This window comes from Penicillium diatomitis (assembly GCF_028827545.1).
Source record: "Penicillium diatomitis strain IBT 30728 chromosome Unknown utg000002l_segment0_segment0, whole genome shotgun sequence".
Classification (NCBI taxonomy): domain Eukaryota; kingdom Fungi; phylum Ascomycota; class Eurotiomycetes; order Eurotiales; family Aspergillaceae; genus Penicillium; species Penicillium diatomitis.
In genome coordinates, this window is record NW_026623174.1 from 1,606,310 (window position 1) to 1,626,711 (window position 20,402).

At 50.8% G+C, this 20,402-nt stretch overlaps 6 protein-coding genes across 6 annotated transcripts; 2 read left to right on the forward strand and 4 right to left on the reverse strand.

The window, feature by feature from the left end:
• Nucleotides 1-334: 334 nt before the first annotated feature.
• On the reverse strand, nt 335-6,620 carry hir3 (putative transcriptional corepressor of histone genes (Hir3); the record flags this gene model as incomplete). Its single annotated transcript, XM_056931286.1, has 4 exons — nt 335-1,828; nt 1,883-2,038; nt 2,100-2,322; nt 2,383-6,620. 4 exons carry the CDS (start codon nt 6,618-6,620, stop codon nt 335-337), a joined length of 6,111 nt encoding a protein of 2,036 aa, XP_056793317.1.
• Nucleotides 6,621-6,961: 341 nt separating this feature from the next.
• On the forward strand, nt 6,962-9,448 carry N7539_001684 (ChAPs family protein; the record flags this gene model as incomplete). Its single annotated transcript, XM_056931287.1, has 7 exons — nt 6,962-6,984; nt 7,110-7,239; nt 7,307-7,431; nt 7,493-7,773; nt 7,829-8,772; nt 8,836-9,210; nt 9,281-9,448. 7 exons carry the CDS (start codon nt 6,962-6,964, stop codon nt 9,446-9,448), a joined length of 2,046 nt encoding a protein of 681 aa, XP_056793318.1.
• Nucleotides 9,449-10,470: 1,022 nt separating this feature from the next.
• N7539_001685 (uncharacterized protein) lies at nt 10,471-11,446 on the reverse strand (the record flags this gene model as incomplete). The annotated part of the gene is made up of 3 exons (XM_056931288.1): nt 10,471-10,748; nt 10,848-10,966; nt 11,367-11,446. The coding sequence occupies 3 exons, from the start codon at nt 11,444-11,446 to the stop codon at nt 10,471-10,473; spliced, it is 477 nt and encodes a 158-aa protein (XP_056793319.1).
• Nucleotides 11,447-12,656: 1,210 nt separating this feature from the next.
• N7539_001686 (putative C6 transcription factor) lies at nt 12,657-14,948 on the reverse strand (the record flags this gene model as incomplete). Its single annotated transcript, XM_056931289.1, has 4 exons — nt 12,657-13,300; nt 13,424-14,502; nt 14,604-14,736; nt 14,828-14,948. The coding sequence occupies 4 exons, from the start codon at nt 14,946-14,948 to the stop codon at nt 12,657-12,659; spliced, it is 1,977 nt and encodes a 658-aa protein (XP_056793320.1).
• A 708-nt stretch (nt 14,949-15,656) lies between these two features.
• N7539_001687 (SDR family oxidoreductase) lies at nt 15,657-16,610 on the forward strand (the record flags this gene model as incomplete). The annotated part of the gene is made up of 1 exon (XM_056931290.1): nt 15,657-16,610. One exon carries the CDS (start codon nt 15,657-15,659, stop codon nt 16,608-16,610), a length of 954 nt encoding a protein of 317 aa, XP_056793321.1.
• Nucleotides 16,611-16,926: 316 nt separating this feature from the next.
• N7539_001688 (DUF3292 domain-containing protein) lies at nt 16,927-19,237 on the reverse strand (the record flags this gene model as incomplete). Its single annotated transcript, XM_056931291.1, has 5 exons — nt 16,927-17,713; nt 17,772-17,999; nt 18,081-18,592; nt 18,667-18,876; nt 18,944-19,237. The coding sequence occupies 5 exons, from the start codon at nt 19,235-19,237 to the stop codon at nt 16,927-16,929; spliced, it is 2,031 nt and encodes a 676-aa protein (XP_056793322.1).
• Nucleotides 19,238-20,402: the final 1,165 nt, after the last annotated feature.

The following is a 20,402-nucleotide window of genomic DNA, read 5'->3' on the forward strand; positions in this document are numbered from 1 at the left end:
ATACACCCTGGGCAGCTGTAGCGGCGTTTACATCTTTCTGCTTTTGTTTAAATACAGTCAGAGATTCCAGATTTGTGCAGTGTATTTTACTTGTCAAGCTATTATGTTGGCTGGATATTAATATTTGATTAACTGTGGTTCTAATCGTTCCTTGTCCTGATATAGCAATTCGTAAAAGAGAAAATGGAACACGATCCTGGTATGGCATCGGTTAACTTTTAGATGCACCTGGTCACCCTTGAGGGACTGCTCCAACGCCTTACCCCGTCTGTAAATTAACTCCCTCTCAGAATGGCGCCGAAGGAGATTCAAAATCAACGATTGCCCTGATGATTCATGGTGTGACATCCATAGCCTCCGGCGTCTCGGCAATCTCATCATGGGTCAAGTCGTCCATGTCTTGGTCAATCAATTCTTTTTCGTCGGTTTCCGACTGATTGTCGTCGGACTTGCCGACATCTTCATCAGTGGCCTCTGCATCTTCGTTCTCGGGCTTGTTCGTGCCTTTGGAAGGTTCGACCACGTCTTCCTGAACCTCGTCGTCGTCTCCTTCATCGACATGGTCGTTTTCTCCGCCCTCTTCGGTATCCGAGTCAGCGATCTCCTCTTGCTCGTCTACTTCATTGTCTTCGCCTTCCTCCTCCTCGATTTCTCCCTCCGCGGGCTCCTCTCCTTCCTCGACTCCCTCTTCTTCTTCCTCATCTTCTTCTTCCTCTTCCTCTTCGTCGCCTTCAATCTCACCCTCGTCGGGCCCCTCATTCTCGGTCTCGGTCTCTCCATCTCCAACCTCATCTTGAAGAAGCTTTGAGAAAACTGATTTATGCTCGAGCGTTGTGTCCAACTTGCTCTCGTCAAGTTCACTCAACTCACTCTCGTCGGCTGTATCGTTCAGACTATTCCGATCATTCGTCTGTGCATCATCGTGATCTCCAACCTCAGCCGGCTCTCCGTCGGGGCCACGAGGAGCAGACGTGGGGCCTGGTACAGAGCCCGAGCCTGAGCCTGAATGACTTGGCGCAGCTTGGTCTGCATCGGCGGTAGCAGCGAATTTGCTTGGCGCAGCACGAGGTCCGAGTTTGAGATTGACAATTGTGTCCGCACGCTTCTGGATATCCCGGCGGGCGATTCCCTTGGTTCTGCCGCGGGGAGCCGGAGTATCTGCAGCTGAAGTGGAAGCTGCAGGCTCAGATGTCTCTGCACTGCCATCGCCTGCCATGAGAAGGTGATCAACTTTCATTTTCTCTTTCTTCTCCTCTTTGGCCTGGTCATTCAGTGAAGGCAGATTCAATTCGTAGATGCGCGCATACAGATCAGCGATGAGGTCTTCAAATATTGTCACCTTCAGGAAGTTGTTGTTAAGTTTCTTGAGCTCAAATGAGTCACGGACAAGCTCAAGTAGTGGCAGACTGTCCGGAGTCAGCTGTGGTAGAGCTTCCAGGCGGGCTGTCTTCATTGAGAACTCTTCCCATCCAATAGGCTTGAAGACGGATTCTTCGTGACCTTCTTTGATTCCTGCTGCTCTTCGAATCATCTTCATGTACGTGGAGCAAGCATCCTCCCATAATTTCCCGTGATTGATGAAATCGCCATGCTTCTTTCTTACACGCCTGAGCAGCTGATCCAAATTTGCGCGGTCATCCAGTTGGTCAAGTAGACTGATAAAGAAGTAGACGTAACGCGTTGTGTAGACGAAATGTCGCCCAGGGCGCTCAAACTCCGGTCGCCAGACCTGTATGGTTAGAGTTCGTGTGAAGATCTGCGAGAGCTCTTGCTTGGCTGCAGCTGCGGCCGTTGCATTCTTCTCGTCATCATAAATGACATGCGCGGCCTAGAATTTGTGAGTAATATGTTTCTGAAACGTCATGGGGATGCGAGCATTTACCTTAACACTCATGCGGTGATGCCAGTTGGATTTATCAGCGGTCTTGAATTTTCTGATGACCTCAAGTATGTAAGGTCTCCATCCCTCATCATTTTCAGGTGCCTTCACTTTTCGAGCCCATGGTGTAGCTTGCAAAATTTGACTCGCTTTCGTCGGCTGCTTGAACGTTAGAAAATTCACAAATACGTGGAGAGGCTTATTTAGAATGCTGACTTACAATGATTGTACCTCGATCGACCATCTTCTGGACGATAGATACGAGTTTGAAGTGCGGCTCGAAAATAGGATCTGCGCGAGAATCCTTTCGCTTTGGCAGAGCAGAAATCGCGTCACGAAACGCGTGCAGAACATCTTGCAACTCGACCCGCTTCGAGGTTGTTCTCATTGTTTCATCACAGGTGAACATTTTCCAGAAACACTTTCCTATGTAATAATGTGTTCTTTATGCCGTCAGCTCACGTCAATAGTTTAGTGTGCAAGCCAGCAGCCGCAGTACTTACATCCAACGATTGGGTTTGTCAGCTAGGGCTCTTTTCAGTAGATTGGAGGCGAAGTTCCAGACAGAGTATAGGGACATTTCCTTAAAAGGCCGCCCTTTGTACATTTGCTGGTTTTCTTCGCTGCTGAAATGGCGGGAGAAATCTGAAAGACTGAAGGCCTTCATAGAAAGCGGCTCACGAGATGAGGCATAAAGCCGAATGCCGAAGTCTGTGTATAAATCAGACAGAATGCCTCGGGTCTCGCTCGTTGGTTCAGCGCATCTCAGCGCTGTAGACACGGCCATCGCGTAACAATGTATCGCGTATCGCTGGCTTGTGACTAAATCGCCTTTATTGTTGTTGATCTTTTCTGCGGTCCATGTGATCTCTTCGTCAATCTTGGAGTCATATGCTTGAGCTAGGCGATACCAAGTTTCCCATCGGCCTGAGCCGTAGTCTATGTCCAGTCTGAAGAAGTGGATTGCATCATCAAGCTCTGCAGTCGAGCCAGGACTCAGACGTTTTTGAGACCGGAACCTTGAAAGGGCGAAGTGACCCAGGAGGAAGTACCAGCCTTTTGCAGCTATTTGTGCATTTTCGCCCGGAACCACAAGCATTGTGAGCTCTAGAACACCTTGCACAGCGCGAAGAAGAGAGGACGGATTTATGGGTGCTTTCACGTAGCCATGATAGACGCGTCGATTGAAGGACATCTGAGGCGAAGATGAGGCTTTTGGTGGAACCATAGTTTGTTGCATCTTCTCGATCGTCAGTTTCAAGTCAGATTTGGAGAGATCTTTCATATTCATGTTTTGTGCTTGTTTCATGACAATGTCGATCAATTTGATTGCAGTAGGACGATCCAACTTGTCTGGCGTACATCCGTGGTCTGTTGTTCCGTCGTAAGGCGAGAATTTGATGCCGTGTAGGTCCAGTAAGACCTGGTAAATGTCGAGCTCATAGTCACCTTTTGTCTGCAAATCCAGCAGTTCCCCTTTCATCAGCTTTAGAAAGCGTTTCTGCGAGTATCGGCACATGCAACGAACGCCCATGGCATTGTGGACAGAACGAAGAATGCGAATGCGGTCTTCCAGTGGTTCATCGAAGCAATGTTTGTTCTGCGCCATAGCCTCGACGAACAACGTGTACTGTACAATCCAGCAGCGCACATAAAGCTCTCGAGTTCTTTCCTTGAAAGTTTCCAAGGATTTGGCAAGTGAGCCACGTAGTTCAGGTCCTGAAACCTGACCGACTCGAAGCGAGTCCTCATACAGAACGAAGGAATGAAGCAGCCGGGTGAGACGTGTGATGGCTGACATGGACGATTTGAGGTGATCCATGTCTATGCAGTCGTATGCCTCCTCGCCATGTTGGAAAACAAGCTGAATGATCTTTCCCATGATGTTGTTCAATGTCTTTAGCCAGCCAATCAAGGCTAGTTGACGCTGACCATTATTTTCCCCAAGGTGTTTTTCATCTTCCAGGGTGCTCATTACCACTTCGACACTCCGGAGATGACATGAGACTACCTTTGGTGGGTAGTCGATAGCTTGGTAGGCTTCTTGCAGCCGGCGCCACAGGAACAGTCGCAAGGGTGCATCGCCCCGGTCAAGGAATGCACGCATCTCATTAGATGTGGAGGAAGCCGTTGTCTCGTCAATGCAATGATCAAAGTCGAGAGTCTCAGTTGCAGCAGGCTCGAGTATTGGCTCTATGGCTTCTATGAGCGAGACTGGGTCCTCATCTTCGGGGTTAAAGACTTTGGCAAAGAAGTCCATGCACTTGAGCTTGAGCATCTCTTGATCAACAGTAGTGACCGATAGCTCCCCCATGACCGAATTGTTGAGGAGCTGAAGATGCGGATCGCCAATAGTTTGCAGTGTAAGTTTCAAGTCCTGGAAACATAGCAAGATGTGTTCTCGCTCGGCCTCGCCAACTAGATTGATATGGAATACTGAGGCCCACATGTGACGAAGCGCAAGATGTTGGCGGCACTCCTGCGACGGGCAAAAGTCAAGAAGTATATCCAAAGCCGATCTAGCAAGCAAAGCCCACCTATTGAGTCGATCTTTCTGAATTTTCAAGAGACCCTGACTGTCCTCGCTGTTGATCTCCATTGAGGCAAAAATGTCCAAATGGATTTCATACATGGATTGCATGATTTCGAGTTCACAGAAATCGCTCGGCCGATATTGGTAGCAGGATTCTAGTGACTTTTCTAGGGCACGCCGTTCGGTTTCAGAGAACAAGTCGCCCATGCGTTCGAAAATGAACGCATCCTCATGCAGAATCACTTCGAGAACGACTTCTTTGAGGTCTTGAGGCCATAAAAGCGAAGTGTAAGCCGATGTCATAACAGGCCACTGGGAGACCTTTTCGGTGAAGCCTGGCGTGAGGAGACGCTCGAGCCAACGGTAAGAAGTTTCCTGGGGGTGCAACCAGCTATTGTTCACCGATTCCGAAAATTGGTAAAGTTCCTCATTTGTCGTCAGTTCTTCATGAACGGCAGCTTTGCGAGCGCCACTTCTTGAATATTCCAGAAATACTGCGAGTCCAGACTTGCTGGATCGAACATCTTTCAGGGAGGATCCGTCATCTTTTTGCTGCGACAAGCGAGACTTTTCATCGTTCCAAGCTCGGCAAATATTCTGTAGGTCCATGATACCAACACTTTCGGGATCTGAAACGCCTCCTACTGAATCCTTTACATGGGCCACCTTACATTTGAGATCCTCGATGGTACCTGGAGAGGGAATATCTGCCCTTGAGTATAGCGAATTGACAGTGCTGAACATCCACTCATCCGCATTCGCAAAAATTTCGAGTCGATCTGTGAAGTATTTGTCTTGGTCGAAGGCAACATCTTCTTGTTGAACTAGAGCGTCGGCGTTCGACTCCCTCGCTCTGGTCCTTCTGCTCTTTATTCTTCCACCTTCGACCTGCTCCTCGGCTACAGCTGATGCGCAAGACCGTTTGCGAGCACGAGATGGAGACTTCACATCTGTTTCTTCGTTTTTTGCAGAATCGTCGGGAGCGCGTGTGTCGGGTTGCCGAACAGATTGTCGCTCTAGTGATTCGATCAACTGTTTCTCTGCACTTTGATCGATAGAGGATTGGTCTTCGGGTAACGGAACTTTTGCTTGATCTCGAGAAACTTGACCTGCCACAGATCCATTCTCATCTTCCTTTAACATATCCACGTCGTCATGATTGACACTTGATGTCAATGCCGGGGGAATGTCCTTCGCTTGATTGATGACAGTGGAGTGTTCGGGTGTTGGCGTGCTTCGATGTGGCAACGAAATGCCGATAGCTTTACTAGGCCGCTCGGCAAAGGGAGCATCTTCTTCCTCCAGGAGTGCGCCCAAAATAGCTGCGCCAGTTGCTGCCCAGGTTGCATTCGAAGGTTCAACCACTTTGCGCGACGTCGAAAAAGCCAGCGGGCCCCTGGAAGATGCTAAAACTTCAAGGTTGGGCGGAAGCGCGGGAAGATATGAGTACGAGTCGGCGTGCGGCTTGAGGTACTTGACGAGAGCTTTCTTCTGCCTTTTGACTGGTATCTGAGACGCAGATAACTCGTCGAATAACGAATGAAGAGTGTTTCGTAAACGTTCCTCTGAGAATATCTCTTCAAGTCCCAGCTGTGTTGATCGTACTTCTAGGCGATTATCATCATCAGCTAGAACGCTCTCGAGACAAAAGCGATTCAGCCGATAACTTTGAAGAGCGCTGCCGAGCCGAGCGCTTTGTCTCCATAGGTTGAGATCTGTGTCATCGCGCTCGAGCGCTTCTGCGAAGGACTGGATGGCCTCCTTCGTGGCCTTCGTGATCGTTCGTCCGGCACCTGTTGTAGTTCCTGCTTCCTTGTTCGATGTTTCGCGAAGTGAATCGAGGATGAATTTTCCATGGTTCTTATAGGATAGATAAAGGGTTTGGAAGAGGCTTGATGTAGAGTCTGTCACATTGAATTCGCCAACGGTGTCGGTTGTAGCGATAGTCTCGTCGGCAACAGGTTGCGCTTCTGGTAGATCGGGTCGTTTGAAGTCAGAGAGGGATTCAGGATACTTGAAGATTTCTGAATTCAGTAGAGCTTCATAAGCCTCCGCTGCTTGCGAGTAATACTCAGGTCCTTGGGAGTGAAGTTTGAGGGCGCTGTAGTAAAGTTTGAGAGCTTCTTCAATCTGGAGCTCTTTTGTATCGTCGACCTCATCCTCGATACCCTCGTCGGGTTCCACATTTAGGGCAGCCCAGCTTGCCATGATTGACGGTGATTCTTCAAATCAAATAGCTCTTATTTATGCACGCGATGCATGACTTGGTGTGTTGGTCAGAGTTCGACTCGAGCGCACCGCAGTCATGCACACGAGAGCTTGCGAAACACGCCAAACTAAGCTTATCGCGGTTCACGCGTTGGCTGCCAAATGGGGAAAGGACGGCGTGTCTCCGCCTTGTTGCCTAGTGGCCTGAAGCTCTCGCGGCTTGTTTGGTGACAACCTTCCCCTCTACAGCGTGAAGGCACCGAGCGGCACTCATCACATTGAGCCCCCTTCCTCAGAGAAGCGAAGAGAATTGACCGAATTTTCTTGCACCGGTCGCCGCCATGGTTGCGCCCGCTGTTCCAGAGTCAGTATCCCTGATTGATATCCAAGCAACGTGTGCCTCGGTTGTGCATCCGCATAGTTATTGGTGATTGATAACCAATTATGCAATTGCGCAATTCTTGAAACTGACCGCATTTGGGATTTCAGAATTCACGAGGAAGAGGAGCTATTTGTTGCTGTCGAAGCGCGCACAGAGTCGCTACAGAGCTTGCGAGAACTAGGTCCACCAGACCTGGTCTACTTGGTAAAACAGCCCAAGGCCAACTCGACCCGACAGGTATGACTCTGTTCGTCCCAACCTCAATTACGGTTACTTGACTAACAACTCCGTTTATCATGTGCAGAGCGGTGTCTACCACCATGTCACTGGAATCGATGCCTCTTCGTCAGCGAGCTTAGCGGCCTACGTCAATACCCTCACGTTTTCTCCACTCGACAAGACGCATAAAGTGGTTTCGGGCATATACTGGTGGGTATACCGATTAAACCCTACTGAAATTGCTCGGGCTCTGTTCTAATGCTTTGCGCAGTTGCTACAATGCTTTTTCTCACCTGGACATGCGCGTCGAGGTCAAGATCCCGGGCAGTCTCGAGGCATACTGCATTGACGAGCACGGGGAAAAGCGCATGGCCACGGATGCGCTGTGGCTGGAAACTTTCCTGTGTGCTGTTTTGAGGGCCTATCTATACGCTGATGATGGCAGCGGTGATGCCATCAAGAAGATTGTCGGCGTCAGAAGGTTCAACCCCGTGACAAATACTGAAATGGAACACAAGTTCCTGGATGCGGCTGAGAAACTCTTCTTCTTGGGTATGGCTTATCCCTCGAAACTGACATGGTTTGGATATCTCTAACACTGTCACAGGGCGTCAGCTCAGCTCGGACCCCGAAACGCAAGTTCCCAATACTGTTAGCAATCATTTAACGTCTGGTATTTTGAAGTACATCTATACGACAGGCCGATACACGTCAGGAATCAACTTGTTCGAAAAGCTTCGCACACGTGATGTAGAAGTTTCGTCTCTTCTTGCGCGTGTGCAAATAATGGCAGATGAGGAAGTCCAAGCAGTGCGGTTAATGTACGACGCGCTGCAGGATGTTCCAATGGACTATGCCCTGCTCGATAGCCAAGCAGCTTTCTGTCAGAGCAAAGGCGAGGGCGAAATGGCTCTCGAATGTGCCAAGCGTGCTGTGACTGCAGCACCAAGTGAGTTCACTACTTGGGCTCGTCTCGCTGAAGTCTACGTCAGCATGGAGCAATGGGATCTGGCACTCTTGACCTTGAATTCATGCCCGATGTTCACATACCAAGACAAGGATACGCCAAGAATGCCACAACCCTCACGAATCATGCTTCCCATTCTCTCCGAAAGTATTCTCGACGAAATTGACGAAGGTCAGCCCAAGCAAGGCGATCCACATGACTATGTGCATCCGTCTTTGAGAAAGATGCATGCTGCTGGATACCAAGGGACATTTCTCAAGGCCTACAATCTGCTCACCAAGATTGCCGCTGCCATTGGCTGGGATCAATTGTTGAAGACTCGCAGTGAAGTCTTCGTGATGGAAGAAGAATATCGCGTGGAGCGACAACATGTCCCCAAGCCCGCGCAATCCCTTGAGGCTGAGATGAATGGAGTGCCCGTTGAAAGTACGGATGAAAGCGGCGGCGAGGACTCGGCTTCCTCGGGACCTGGACCTGTTGAATCTGCCTACGAAGCGGCGACCAACGGCACCCAGGATGAAACGCCGATCGAGAGGCCGGAGCAGAGTATGGCTTCTGAAGTTGTCAAGTCTGGAAATGAAGATGTAAGCTTGATCCGTTGCCATTGCAAATCCTTCTGATGCAGTTGCTAATGACGCCCTCGTTAGGCTGATCCTTCACACACCTCATATGCTCAATTCTCGAATAAGCGTCTCTGTGAGCGGTGGTTGGATAATTTGTTCATGGTCCTCTACGAAGATCTTCGGATCTACACTATCTGGCGGACAGAGATGGCTCAATTCCGCCAACAATCCATGGAATATAAGAAGTCAGCAACCGAGTGGGAAATTCTGGGTGAACTTGCAGAGCGTCTGCACCACTTTGATGAGAGTATCGAGGCGTATCAAAGCTGTCTGGCCATCAGGTTCTCGCCCAAGGCAATGCGCGGACTTCTCAAGCTCTATGAGAAACAAAATGACACACGGGGAATGCTCGGTGCTTTGATCCGTCTCATTGCCTGGCAGTATCGGTGGTATTCCGAGGTAAGGATCCACACTCATTCGAAGTCTGCATCGGTTCGGATTCCTTGCCCAAATGCTAACACGAGTTTAGTTTTCGCCGGAGCTATTGTACCTGGTTCGGAAGCTGATCGAAGATGAGGGTGCCGTGAAAGTTCGGAGCATTGTGCAGGCCACCAATTTGCCTCAGCCAGTGCTTGACCTCACACATCAATACTGTCAGCTATGCGCGACCTTCCGCAGCAGTGGCAGTGATGCATAGCGTGAGATCCAGGACGTGCGGGAGACAGGATTCCTGCGCTCCACGTGGCGTCCGTTCGAGCTGGAGAGGTCAACAGAGTGACTTAGGACAATCCAGCGAGACACATCAAGTTAAATTACCATTGCTTCGATCCTCGAAATCCTGTTCCATTGGGTTGTCTGGCGCTGACTGACATCACGTTCGATGCCGCAAAATACTGTAGTTTTCAACGTTGTACATAGACGCAAGAGCCTCGCGAGACCGGGCTCTGAACAGGCCGATCAAGCTTTCCGGACGCCTTGCATATATTTCGGAAGTAGACGAATCGCGAGCAGTGCACTCAATAGTAAGTATACGCAAGTCAGGTGCTTCCCTTACCTTTTCAATCTATGCTTTCAGTGTCCTTGAAGGTAAGAACAGGGTGCGTATGTCCGTGCTCAGCGTGCTCTCTCCTACCTGTCATTGGGCACTGGGCACTGGGCGTGCAGTGCCACTATCCGACTGACAAGTCCTTGATGCGGATAACCTCTAATCGAAACCTGCTCCAGTAAACAATATCAGTGAGTCACCCGACAGATCAGGACCTTTGAATGATCTACGATACTTTATTGGCGATCGCATCCACCTGGAATCTTCAATATACATGGACGTAGGTAGGTAGAAGCAGTTCTTCATAGTTTGCTTAAAATCTCGTCAGCCTCCATTCCACCAGCGAGGTCTACGTGCTCGGCCAGGGAGTGGAAACACCTTCACACTCGACCTTGCATCACGGCCGTGATGCAGTATTTCATGGCAACCCAGATTTGAGTATTGATGCTTTCTAGAATTGCGCGAGAAGACCAAAAAAAAAAAGGAAAGCAATCAGGTGGAAACAGCTCTGCACATCCCAGCTAATTCTGGGTCTTTGTTATTCCCGTAACGCAAGCTCTCTTGTCATTCTACCAAAGGGGCGTGTCTCACGAGTACATGAGAGACAGGTCCAAAGGCACTATTTCAATAGTACAATGAGCTTGCTCCGCGCAGTCGTCGAGCAGTTGCGCCTCTTATTCAGCGGCATCAACCTCAGAAAGATCAGCCTCCTTGGGCACAGTACCACCCTTGGCCTTCTTGGCAGCAGCAGCAGGACCGCTTGACTTGGCGGTTTCATTTTCATCTTCAACGTCCTCCTCGGCAGGCTCCTCCTCGGCAGGCTCTTCGTCTTCATCTCCCTGCTCTTCGGCGCCTTCTTCCGCCCCGTCGTCTTCGTCATCATCGACCACCTCGGGTGCCTGTTTGCCATTGGTGGTTTTGTCGGTCTTTTGCTTCTTCTGGGCGGGGGGACCTAGCGAGCGAGACGAAAATTAGCTGATTATTTGAATGAGAGGGAGACAGAGGGAGAGAAGAAACAGAAAGTGAAAGGTGGTAAACGGTAAAAAGATACCTTCGTCTTCTCCTGCTTCCTCTTCTTCTTCTTCGTCCTCACTTTCGCCCTCTTCGCCCTCTTCACCCTCTTCGCCTTCGTCGCTCACGTCCGAGCGATCAGGTTCCGAGTCCTCGTATCTGTAGGAAATCGCGTGATGAAATCAGCACAAGACCGTCAAAGATCGTTCAAGATCGTTCAAGATCGTTCAATGAGATAATCAGCGCGGGAATGACGATGATATTTCACCAGAGCCATAAGGATCAAGGATCATCGCAATTGATTCCCAGCATGACGACATTGTATAACGCATGGTTTTCGATTCGCACGATAAGGTCATTTTTCATGGCGCGCGCAATGGGACAGAATCGCGCAACAGCTGCTACAAGTCCCGAGGCTGCCGAGGCTGGTCGCAGTACTTGCGCGTCAAGGCCAGGGTTCAAGTGACAATGATGTGTTTCGCGTCGCGGGGTGAAAAAGCCGAACAGTGCGCTGATGAATCGAGAATATATCCTGAGATAAAGACAAGCAGCGACTTACTCTTCTTCTTCCTCGCTCTCGTCACTAGGAAGAGCCTGGAGCTCCTCCTCGGCTTCCGCCTTTCTCTTGCGGGTGGTCATGTTGAGAGGTATGAGACGGGAGGAGAGTTGAGTTGAGATAGAGATTGGGAGAGTGTTCAGCTCAACTTCACCCTGTGGAATTGGAGAGAGTGAAGTGACAGGGAGGAAAGAAACCTCAAAAGAGAGACTTCCTACAGTGGTATTATATGGGGGAATTTGAAGAAGGGGATGAGTAAGAAAAGCAGGATCCGGGGGGAGGTTGGGTCTGGTGGGAGGTACTACTGAGTCTACGCGCAATTTATACTACGGAACGGACTGTTGAGTAGTACCGGTAGTACTGTTACTGGTGACTATCAGTAGAGCGCCAGTAGTCGGTACCTACGTAAGACACTGCCAAGGGTACCGGTACAATAGCGAGCAATTGAGCATTGGGTTTCTGGTGCCAGTCCATCAGGTATGGTACAACTCCCTAGCGGAGTCGCATGTACCGGATACAGTAGACAATGGCCCGTCGTGAGCGAGCGGAAGGGTGGGAAGCAAGTCGTCTGTGGCAGTAAGCCTGGAGCGAGAACGCTCTCAAGGGGGGGGGGGGGGGGAAAGGACACCCATCGACGGGAGTGAGAAGAGGGAGTTAAAATGGAAACGAACGCAAGAGTGGAAAAGGAAGGGAAGAAACAGAAGGACGGGCGCCATGCAACTGGGAAGCTCATCATGCTGAGGTGACGAGTTGACATGGTGAGAGGAGGGTACTGCTGGGCCGGACGTGAGTGACGACATGGACTGGGCCCGAGTACTTCCTTCAACCACGGGTTCACTACTGGCGGAGGAGGTAGAAGTACCAAGCTGCAGGTGAACTGGGGTACATCTTGGGGATCCACCGCGATTGTCCGGAAGCTCTGACGGCAGGGAGGGGACGAGGTGCGTGGCTGTAGGAGACTTAGGTGCGTGGGAGTTGGCAGAGCTGTTTACATTCCACGGCCCCGGAAATGGCCGAGCTGAGGATTCCTCCTCCTTTCCTTCCTCATCAGTCGCTGGCTCCCCTTTGCTCTCATGGTACTCTCTCTGGAAGGTTGGGGGGCTCTGGATTTGACCTGCTCTGGGCAGGGTTCGGGAAATGGCTGGGAATTGAAGTTGATCAACCACTCTCCTCTGATGTTTGATTGTATATGCTGAGCGGCTACACCGCTGATAACGAGCGTCGAACTCGGCAAGTCTCTCGTCGAGGACCTGCACAAAGCACCTGACATGCAGATCCCATGCATGACATGCTTCATTGTGCCAAAAATTCAAAATTGGCCATGCTAGGGTCCAACAGGTTCTCGTCCAGCCCAAACCCGTACGTCCCTACCATGTCGTAAATCAAGTCGGGCGGTGGGAAGCCCTGCGCGAGGGCATTGGCGCCCCCCGGCATATTATCACTATTGATCTCACCGTGGGCATGATTGCTACCCACGGGCCATCCAGCCTCCCACGAGTCAAACCGCTCGAGCATCTTGCCGAGCCCACGAGCAATGTGACGAGTCAGATGTCGTTCCCCGGCGGACACGCAATTCATCAACTCGATCACCCGCTCAACCACGCGTCGCACTTGTTGCGCGTCAATGCTCAGATACGCGGTGTTCCAATTGATTGCCACCTTGATCAAGAACACGGCCGAAAAGGTCACCATGGTGTGCGTGAAGATGGGAACTCCGACGATGGCGTCCCGAATATCCGGCTCCTCCAAGACCATATTCAAGCATGCCATTGCAGATGAAATGGCAATGTTCGCGGACTCTCTCCGGTCCATCGAGAAGACCGGCGTGTTGGATGGGGAGAGGCCTCGGAGTGAGAGTGAATTCAGCTGGAATTTAGCGAAATGGTAGTGCAAGACCACGCCCTTGGAAGGATACGTGCGCACGTATGAGCTGTCCGCTAAAATAGGGAGAGTTCCATCAGTTGCGTGATCCAAAAAAAAAAAAAAGAGAGAGAGAGAGAGAGAGAGAGAGAGAGAGAGAGAGAGAGAAAGATGGTTGGAGGACAATTGCACAGACTTACCCGCTCGAGGCTGCCAGACTAATCGCCATTGATCTACTGCGACATTGTAGACCCTCAATTGCCCAAAGTCGGCCTCCGTGAGCGCTTGCTCGGTATCACTTCCAAACATTCGATACGCCTCCGTCAGGATCGTGAACAGGACGACCTGCGCCAGGACTCGAATATCGCCGGGCACGACCATGGGCAACTTCAAGAAGGTCTCATAGTTTCGGATGGCAACATCTTCGTGAATCACAGGCGGTCGCCCATAGGCGATACTGAAATGATGGTCACACACATACAGCAAATACCACAATTGAGCTCGGGCATACTGATCGTTATGTCCCCGGATCAAACGATGATAGCTTTGATGTAGACCGAGTTCCGTGGCGACTCGGACAGCATGTCCAGACAGCTTCCAGCTCAGCTCCGACAACCAGAACGCTCCAACAGCAAGGGCTCGGATGTCGTCCAGTGTGTGTGCTCGTGTGAGCGCCATGCTGGAGACGAGAGAGACATATTCGTTATAGCAGCGATTGAGGGTTTCTGTTCGATTAGGAATGTGAAGAGCTGCTACCGTGAGGACCGCAGCCAGCAGTAATGTGGAGGCCCGGCGGACAGAGGTGAGGTCGCGATGGACCAGGATAATTCCACCCCATAGCAATTGGTTCATGGTGCGACTGAAATAGGCGAACAATTCTTCGGCCTCGTGAGCGGAGACGAGCCCCCTGGTGATGAAATCCTCCTCTAGCAAGGTCTTTTTGGGAGCCTCAATGGGGTTGTTGCGTAGATTGCGCAACTTCGTCACCTCATATAGACTTCGCATGGGGGCGCGTACCAGTTCCGGATCCTGAAGATCGGGCTCAGGGGAGGGTTCCCGAGTGACGTCCATCACCACCCCCGGCTCTTCATGACTTCCGTGATGTGACTGAGATGCATCGATTGACAGCCGGTGGGTATGATGAGAAGCGGCAGGACTGGGGCCGTGGCGACTATCACCACTCGCAAAGGTTGAGAGGTCGGGCAATCCAGCTTGTCGCAAGAGCTGGGTCACGGCCGCCTGTAATTGTTGCAAACTCGCTGCGGCCTGTGACTTCCATCTGCACCCAAACACAATCAGCAATCATCGCGATAAACCAAATTGGCCAATTTTCTCTTCAATCGGGAAACCCTGTGACCCACAGGGGGGGGGAAGACGTACAGTCCATCATCGTCGACAAACTTTTGCGAAAAGTCATTCACCACACATTTGATACCGCTCCGAATACATTTGGTACAGCTGCTATCGCCCGACCGGAATTCACAGCGAATCTTGTGTCGTTTGCACTCAGCGCCTGCAGGAACAACATCAGTCAAGCCCGGAGATCGAGTTGGCGGGCAAACACTGCGGGATGAGCGATATGTGGGGAAGATAAGCCAACATACAAGCCCGAGCCTTAGATATCCTGGGAGCAGCGGGCCGGGGCTCTGTCGATCGATGAGACCCTCGAGGGGAGTCAAATCCAGCATCCGTCGAGGATCTTTTCACGGGAGTGGTGGTATCCATGCGAGCGATGGCGATGCAGAGGGGAGAAGCACTGAAGTGTTCGGTGATGCTCCGCGCATGTGTGGGTTTGGGGAAGACGCGGTGGGGCCGACGGGGGAAGCAAAAGGTCGGGGAAGGCCGAAGCGCTACTTTCGACGCTTGATTACACCGATGTCGACCGCGCTTTTCCATTATCCTGGCCGACCGAGGCAACTGTACCGCCTGGACTCTCCATCGCCGAATTGCACGAGGTAAATGAGTTGTCGGTCATTGAACCGAGTCTGCTGCTACAAGGTTTGCCGCATTGGCCAGCCAAAGAGATGCGTGACTCGTGCGCGGTGCCTGAATTGAAGGTTGTTGAGAACAAAACAATTGCCGAGGCAGAAATAGAACGATATCCAAGTCTCGATGATTCTGAATGTCCTGGTAGCGTAAGACATATGGATGCTACCAGATCGAGCCGGTGTCAGACCTTGAACTTCTGCACAAGAGCGCATACATGTGAACCCTCATACAAAGTGGTTCTCAACCCGGGAGAAGTCCGATGCGGAGGAGCTCACTCCAGCTTTGCCTCGGACTTGATGCGAATGCGGAGAACCGCGGAGTGCTCTCATAATAACTTGCTTCGGCGATCAATTCCCAGATTACTCTTGCATATTTTCGCTGTTCTCCATTTAAGGGGATTCCTCTGTCATTGAACATATTTCTCACATAAACATTGAACACAAAATGCAAATCCTCATCACCGGCGCCGCAGGCTTCGTCGGCCAGCTGCTCGCCAAAGAGCTCCTCAACGACCCTGCCTACCAAGTCACTCTGACCGATATCGTTCAACCTCCTGTTCCCAAAGGCGCCCTCCACCCACAAAATGCCACATGCATCAAAGCAGATCTTCTCAAAGCCGCTCAAGATGTCATCAGCCCCTCATTGGACGCAGTCTACGCCTTCCACGGTATCATGTCTTCTGGCTCCGAAGCGAATTTCGAGCTGGGCATGAGTGTGAACATCGACGCCACGCGCAACCTGCTCGAAGCTCTGCGCAAGACGTGTCCAGGTGTTCGAGTAATCTACTCCTCCAGCCAAGCCGTCTACGGACAACCGCTCCCGGATATTGTCACGGACAGCGTCATCCCGACGCCTGAATCGTCATACGGCGCAGAGAAAATCGTGTGCGAGACTCTCATCAATGACTACACGCGTCGCAAATTCATTACCGGCTTCACACTCCGGTTCCCTACGATTTCCGTTCGTCCTGGTGCGCCGACCGCTGCAGCTTCATCGTTCCTCTCGGGTATGATTCGTGAACCTTTGAATGGGAAAGAGTGCCTCATTCCAATCGAGGATCGATCTTTCAAGTCGTGGCTGTGCTCTCCCAAGACACTGGTACAGAATCTTCTGCTCACTCTTCAACTACCTGGGGACTCGGTACCACCTCACATTCGTCAGATCAATGTCCCAGGAATCTGCGTGACCGTTCAGGAGATGATGGACGCATTGAAGACAGTGGGTGGACAGGACAAGCTGAAGCTCCTCAGTGAAAAGGAGGATCCTACAGTGGTGCCGATCTTGAGGTCCTGGCCTACGAGGTTTGACAACTCTCAGGCGATCTCGCTTGGATTCAAGCGTGACGAGTCCTTTGAGCAGACTGTGAGAGATTATAAGGCTTCCTTGGAGCAGTCATGATGTTCACTAGATATTCTAGATTCAATTCTCATGCTCGTTGGACGAGCAGCCTCGTTGAGAGGCGTTTTCACAAAAGGTAGAATCGTGTCATGTATTATTCGTAAGAGTATCGTCGTCACTAAACACATGGGCATGCATACTGATAATCTGGAACAAGTGAAAAATGCTCTCGGGCCCTCACGCATCATTTTCCATAAGGAACCTTACTGAGAAGTGATGCTGGCCTATTGGTCATGTCAGTTGCGTCGGGCGGACGGGCAAGTGTTTATCGCCAGACCTGAATCTGATCTTAGCTTTCGTCCTTTCGTAAATGCGGTCAAAAGCTCTCCCAAACCTGTCCATCGATGGCAATCAGCCGGTTGAAGAGCTCGTTGCGCATCTTCATGGCAGTCAACCGGTAAGACTGTCCCGGGTACTTGCCCCCAAGAAGTATGCCATCCATCACTTCCTTTTCACCAATCGCCCATCCTACTACCAATTTACCCTTCCAACCCATGCCTCCAAGCTTTTTCATCTCCTGGATGTCGGAGATGGGCATACTGAACAGTACAGACCCCTTCTTGCGGTCCAGTGGCGAGATATCATCGCTTTCGGGAACATCGGTAGTAAAGTATAGTGTAGGGGGCGTCATGGTCGAGTCGAGAATGACAGCTCCACGGTGGCCCTTGTATCGCGCACTGAACTTGGTCGGTCCAATTGGCGTTGGAGGGGCTCCCTTGGTGTGCAGCACACCAATTCGATTCTTGGCATGATGAGAGCCAACAACTGCCCGCGCGCGATCCACAGCTTGCTTACTTTCAACGCCAGTTCTGGTAGTACCTCGGAAAAAGCCCACAATCTTGGATCCAAGGGACTTCTTGCGAGGTGCTTCGGACGAGTCTTCACTGTTTGCCGGCTCTTGTGGCGCCTGAGGAGTCGCTGCATGGTCAATCTCTGCGTCTGTGGCGGCCAAAGTACGTTCCTCTTCCTTTATCGAGGCCCGTCGAGCAGTGTCGTGGGGATGTGAGCTAGGGGGAGGTGGCAAAGGCGAGGCGTTCTTCTCCCCAATACGCAGGAGGGTAAGAGTCAGCTGTGCATTTGTGGGGATTCCCTTCAATATGGAGCTGCCATGCAATTAGTGACAAATGGTCTCTGAGATACCTAGCGAAGAAGTGGACTTACTTTTGAGGCTTCAGCAGTCTCTGCCAGTGAGGATACTTTTCGTTCAATATGGCGAGGCCACGGTTGATGAGAGGATCACCAAAGAAGCCCAGACCCACACCTAGTCCAGCTACCTTGTGAAAGACATAGACTGAGGTACAGAGCGAGAGAATGCAAGCAGGGACTAAGGCCGCTGCCAGTCGCAGGCGAGGTGTCTGAATTGGAAATGGTGGCGTAGGTGATAAGGCACTTTATACTCGCCGATGAATACATTAGCACACAGAATGGCCACTTATCCACAACGGAAAGAAATGACAATGCGTTTCATACTTCTCAAATTTCTCAAACGTATCCGTAAGTTCGGTCACGATCGACATCATCATGTTGGCTCCCTCCATCACGGACTGTTTCATCGGTTGGCGGGTTTTGTCATGATGCTCGGAGGGTTCGTGTCCGTGTGCTTTGCTTTGAGCATCCGCGGATTGGAATACCATTTCCGACGCATCGGGAACATCATCTTCCAGAGGTGCCTCGTCTGGAACTCCTTGCTCGTGCTTCCCGACCGCACTACCCACTGCAACGCTGGCGATACCGGCCACTAAATTACTCGCTTCTCGCTCGGCTGCCTCGCCCTTGTAGCTTTGTGGGGCGCCAGTGATACTGTCCTTGGAGCCGAGCATCCCAGCTTTGGGTTTTTGTACTCCACCGGTGTCCTTGTTCACCAAAGCAATAGGTGCTGGTGGGAACATCACGGCTCGCGCCGGTGTGTAAACAATCAGAAGTATCAGACCAGCAAAGAATGTGGGCAACAGAAGATCCAAGAGCCAAGCAATAGCGTAAACCTTTTCAATGGGTTTGAATCAGTTGACTGCAATTCCTCCAAAAAAAACATCACCACGTGCAAGGCGATACTCACTGCACAGAAGGCGGCCGTCCGTCTAGGTTCCCTCCACGATCGCAGCCGCGCGATGTGTTTGACGCCGCTCGTTAGCTTTACGACGACAGTTGTGTAAAAGCGTTCGATTGTTGCACGCAGCTTATCAGGCGAGAACTCGTCTTCATCCGTGCGCGTCAGATCAAGATTTTGCAAAGGGGCCTTCGAGACAGCTTTGACATTGTACACTTGCTGAGATTCGATAGTCAGTATTCTAATTGAGGGCGAGAATGGTGAGTGTCACAGATTTGCCGCTAACCTTGTTGAATCGCCGAATCAGCATAAAGGCATCTTCGTTCGAAAGGCCTGCGATCAGTTGCTCGCGGTGATGCTCGAGATTTGTCCAACCGACATCACTAATATCATTCGTGTCGCCCATCTTTTGAATAATGCCTTTCTCCTCTGGCTCAACCTGCGACAAGACATGGCTGTCTGTCGGCCCTTCAGGCTCATTCCTCTCCGCATTGTCGTAGCCAGCCTGTACTTTTGCGTTAATAGGGGGACCTGGCTCAGTCACCGAGTTCCAGGTTGGAATCTTGTCTCCGTCTTCCATAGCTGGATGTCACTATGTATGAGAAGGATGGTTGAGATTAGAAAGACGCAAGTGCCCAGAAAACCAAGACTACTCGCCCGGGTAACTGGTGGAGTATTCAGTGGCCATCTCCGCATACAGTTCTCAACGCGTCAACGTTGGACTGTAGTTGCTGTCTAGACGGGGAACAGACAGGTGACGTCATTCTTGCGCACTGCTAGGTCGAATTGCTTGGAAGTTGTAAGCGGGACTTGACGGGATCCACCAGCATATGGGGACTACCTACATTGGGTAGTGGACTTCCATCTTGCAGATCCATGACAATAGGTAGTATGAGACCCTGTGCAAATTCTGCTGGTGATCAACTGCCCGTGATTTGTAGCACTTATTACCCTTGAGACTACCTTGGTCTCAATTTGGAAAGTAACCTACTGTCAGGCAAAAAGATTCTTCATCAATTAGAACTTGGCAGGTTTTCAGATCACTGTAGCTACAGTACGGCGTACACAGTACTTTATTGTGTCAAATGTTCCAATGGTTCCAGACTGCAGTATTATTATCAAAAGTTGCATCCATATTCAAATCCATATCTGGATGACATAAGGTCTTTTGATATAAGGTAGGCTTGTAGATAATCTTCCATAGCAAACCCGGCCATAAACATCAGCTGTCTGGACCAGAGGGATTTTCTTCTTTCACTAAGTAATTCGATGCGCACACAGACTAGCACGAAGCAGCAGTTCAACATGAATGCTACCATCTTCACTGGGTGAGTGGCAAGTCTCTTTGAGGTCCTCCCATTCCCAAGAGCATTTTTCGATCACCTCTGCCGTTCGGAGGCGTTCAGGACCTCCGAAAGGCGCCAATGGCAATCCATATAAGCTCTGTCTGGGAGGGAGATGTCTCGCGCATCATCTGCTTTGTTCAATCCAAACCCCCTATCTTGGTGTAGAGTCTGCGTGAGATATTTAGCGAGCCTGTTCTAACAAGTTACTTCAAGCCTATTCTCCTCGTTCTTGATCGATCTATGTCAGTAGAATAGATAGTATGTACGGCCAGCCTATCTACGAGCGACTCACATCAATAGCTTTAAGTGCCAGTTTGTATTGGCCGAATTCCTATCACATGCCCATTATAGTGTCATACCATTTGAGTAAGAGTTGATGGTCCCAGATTCTGAACCCGT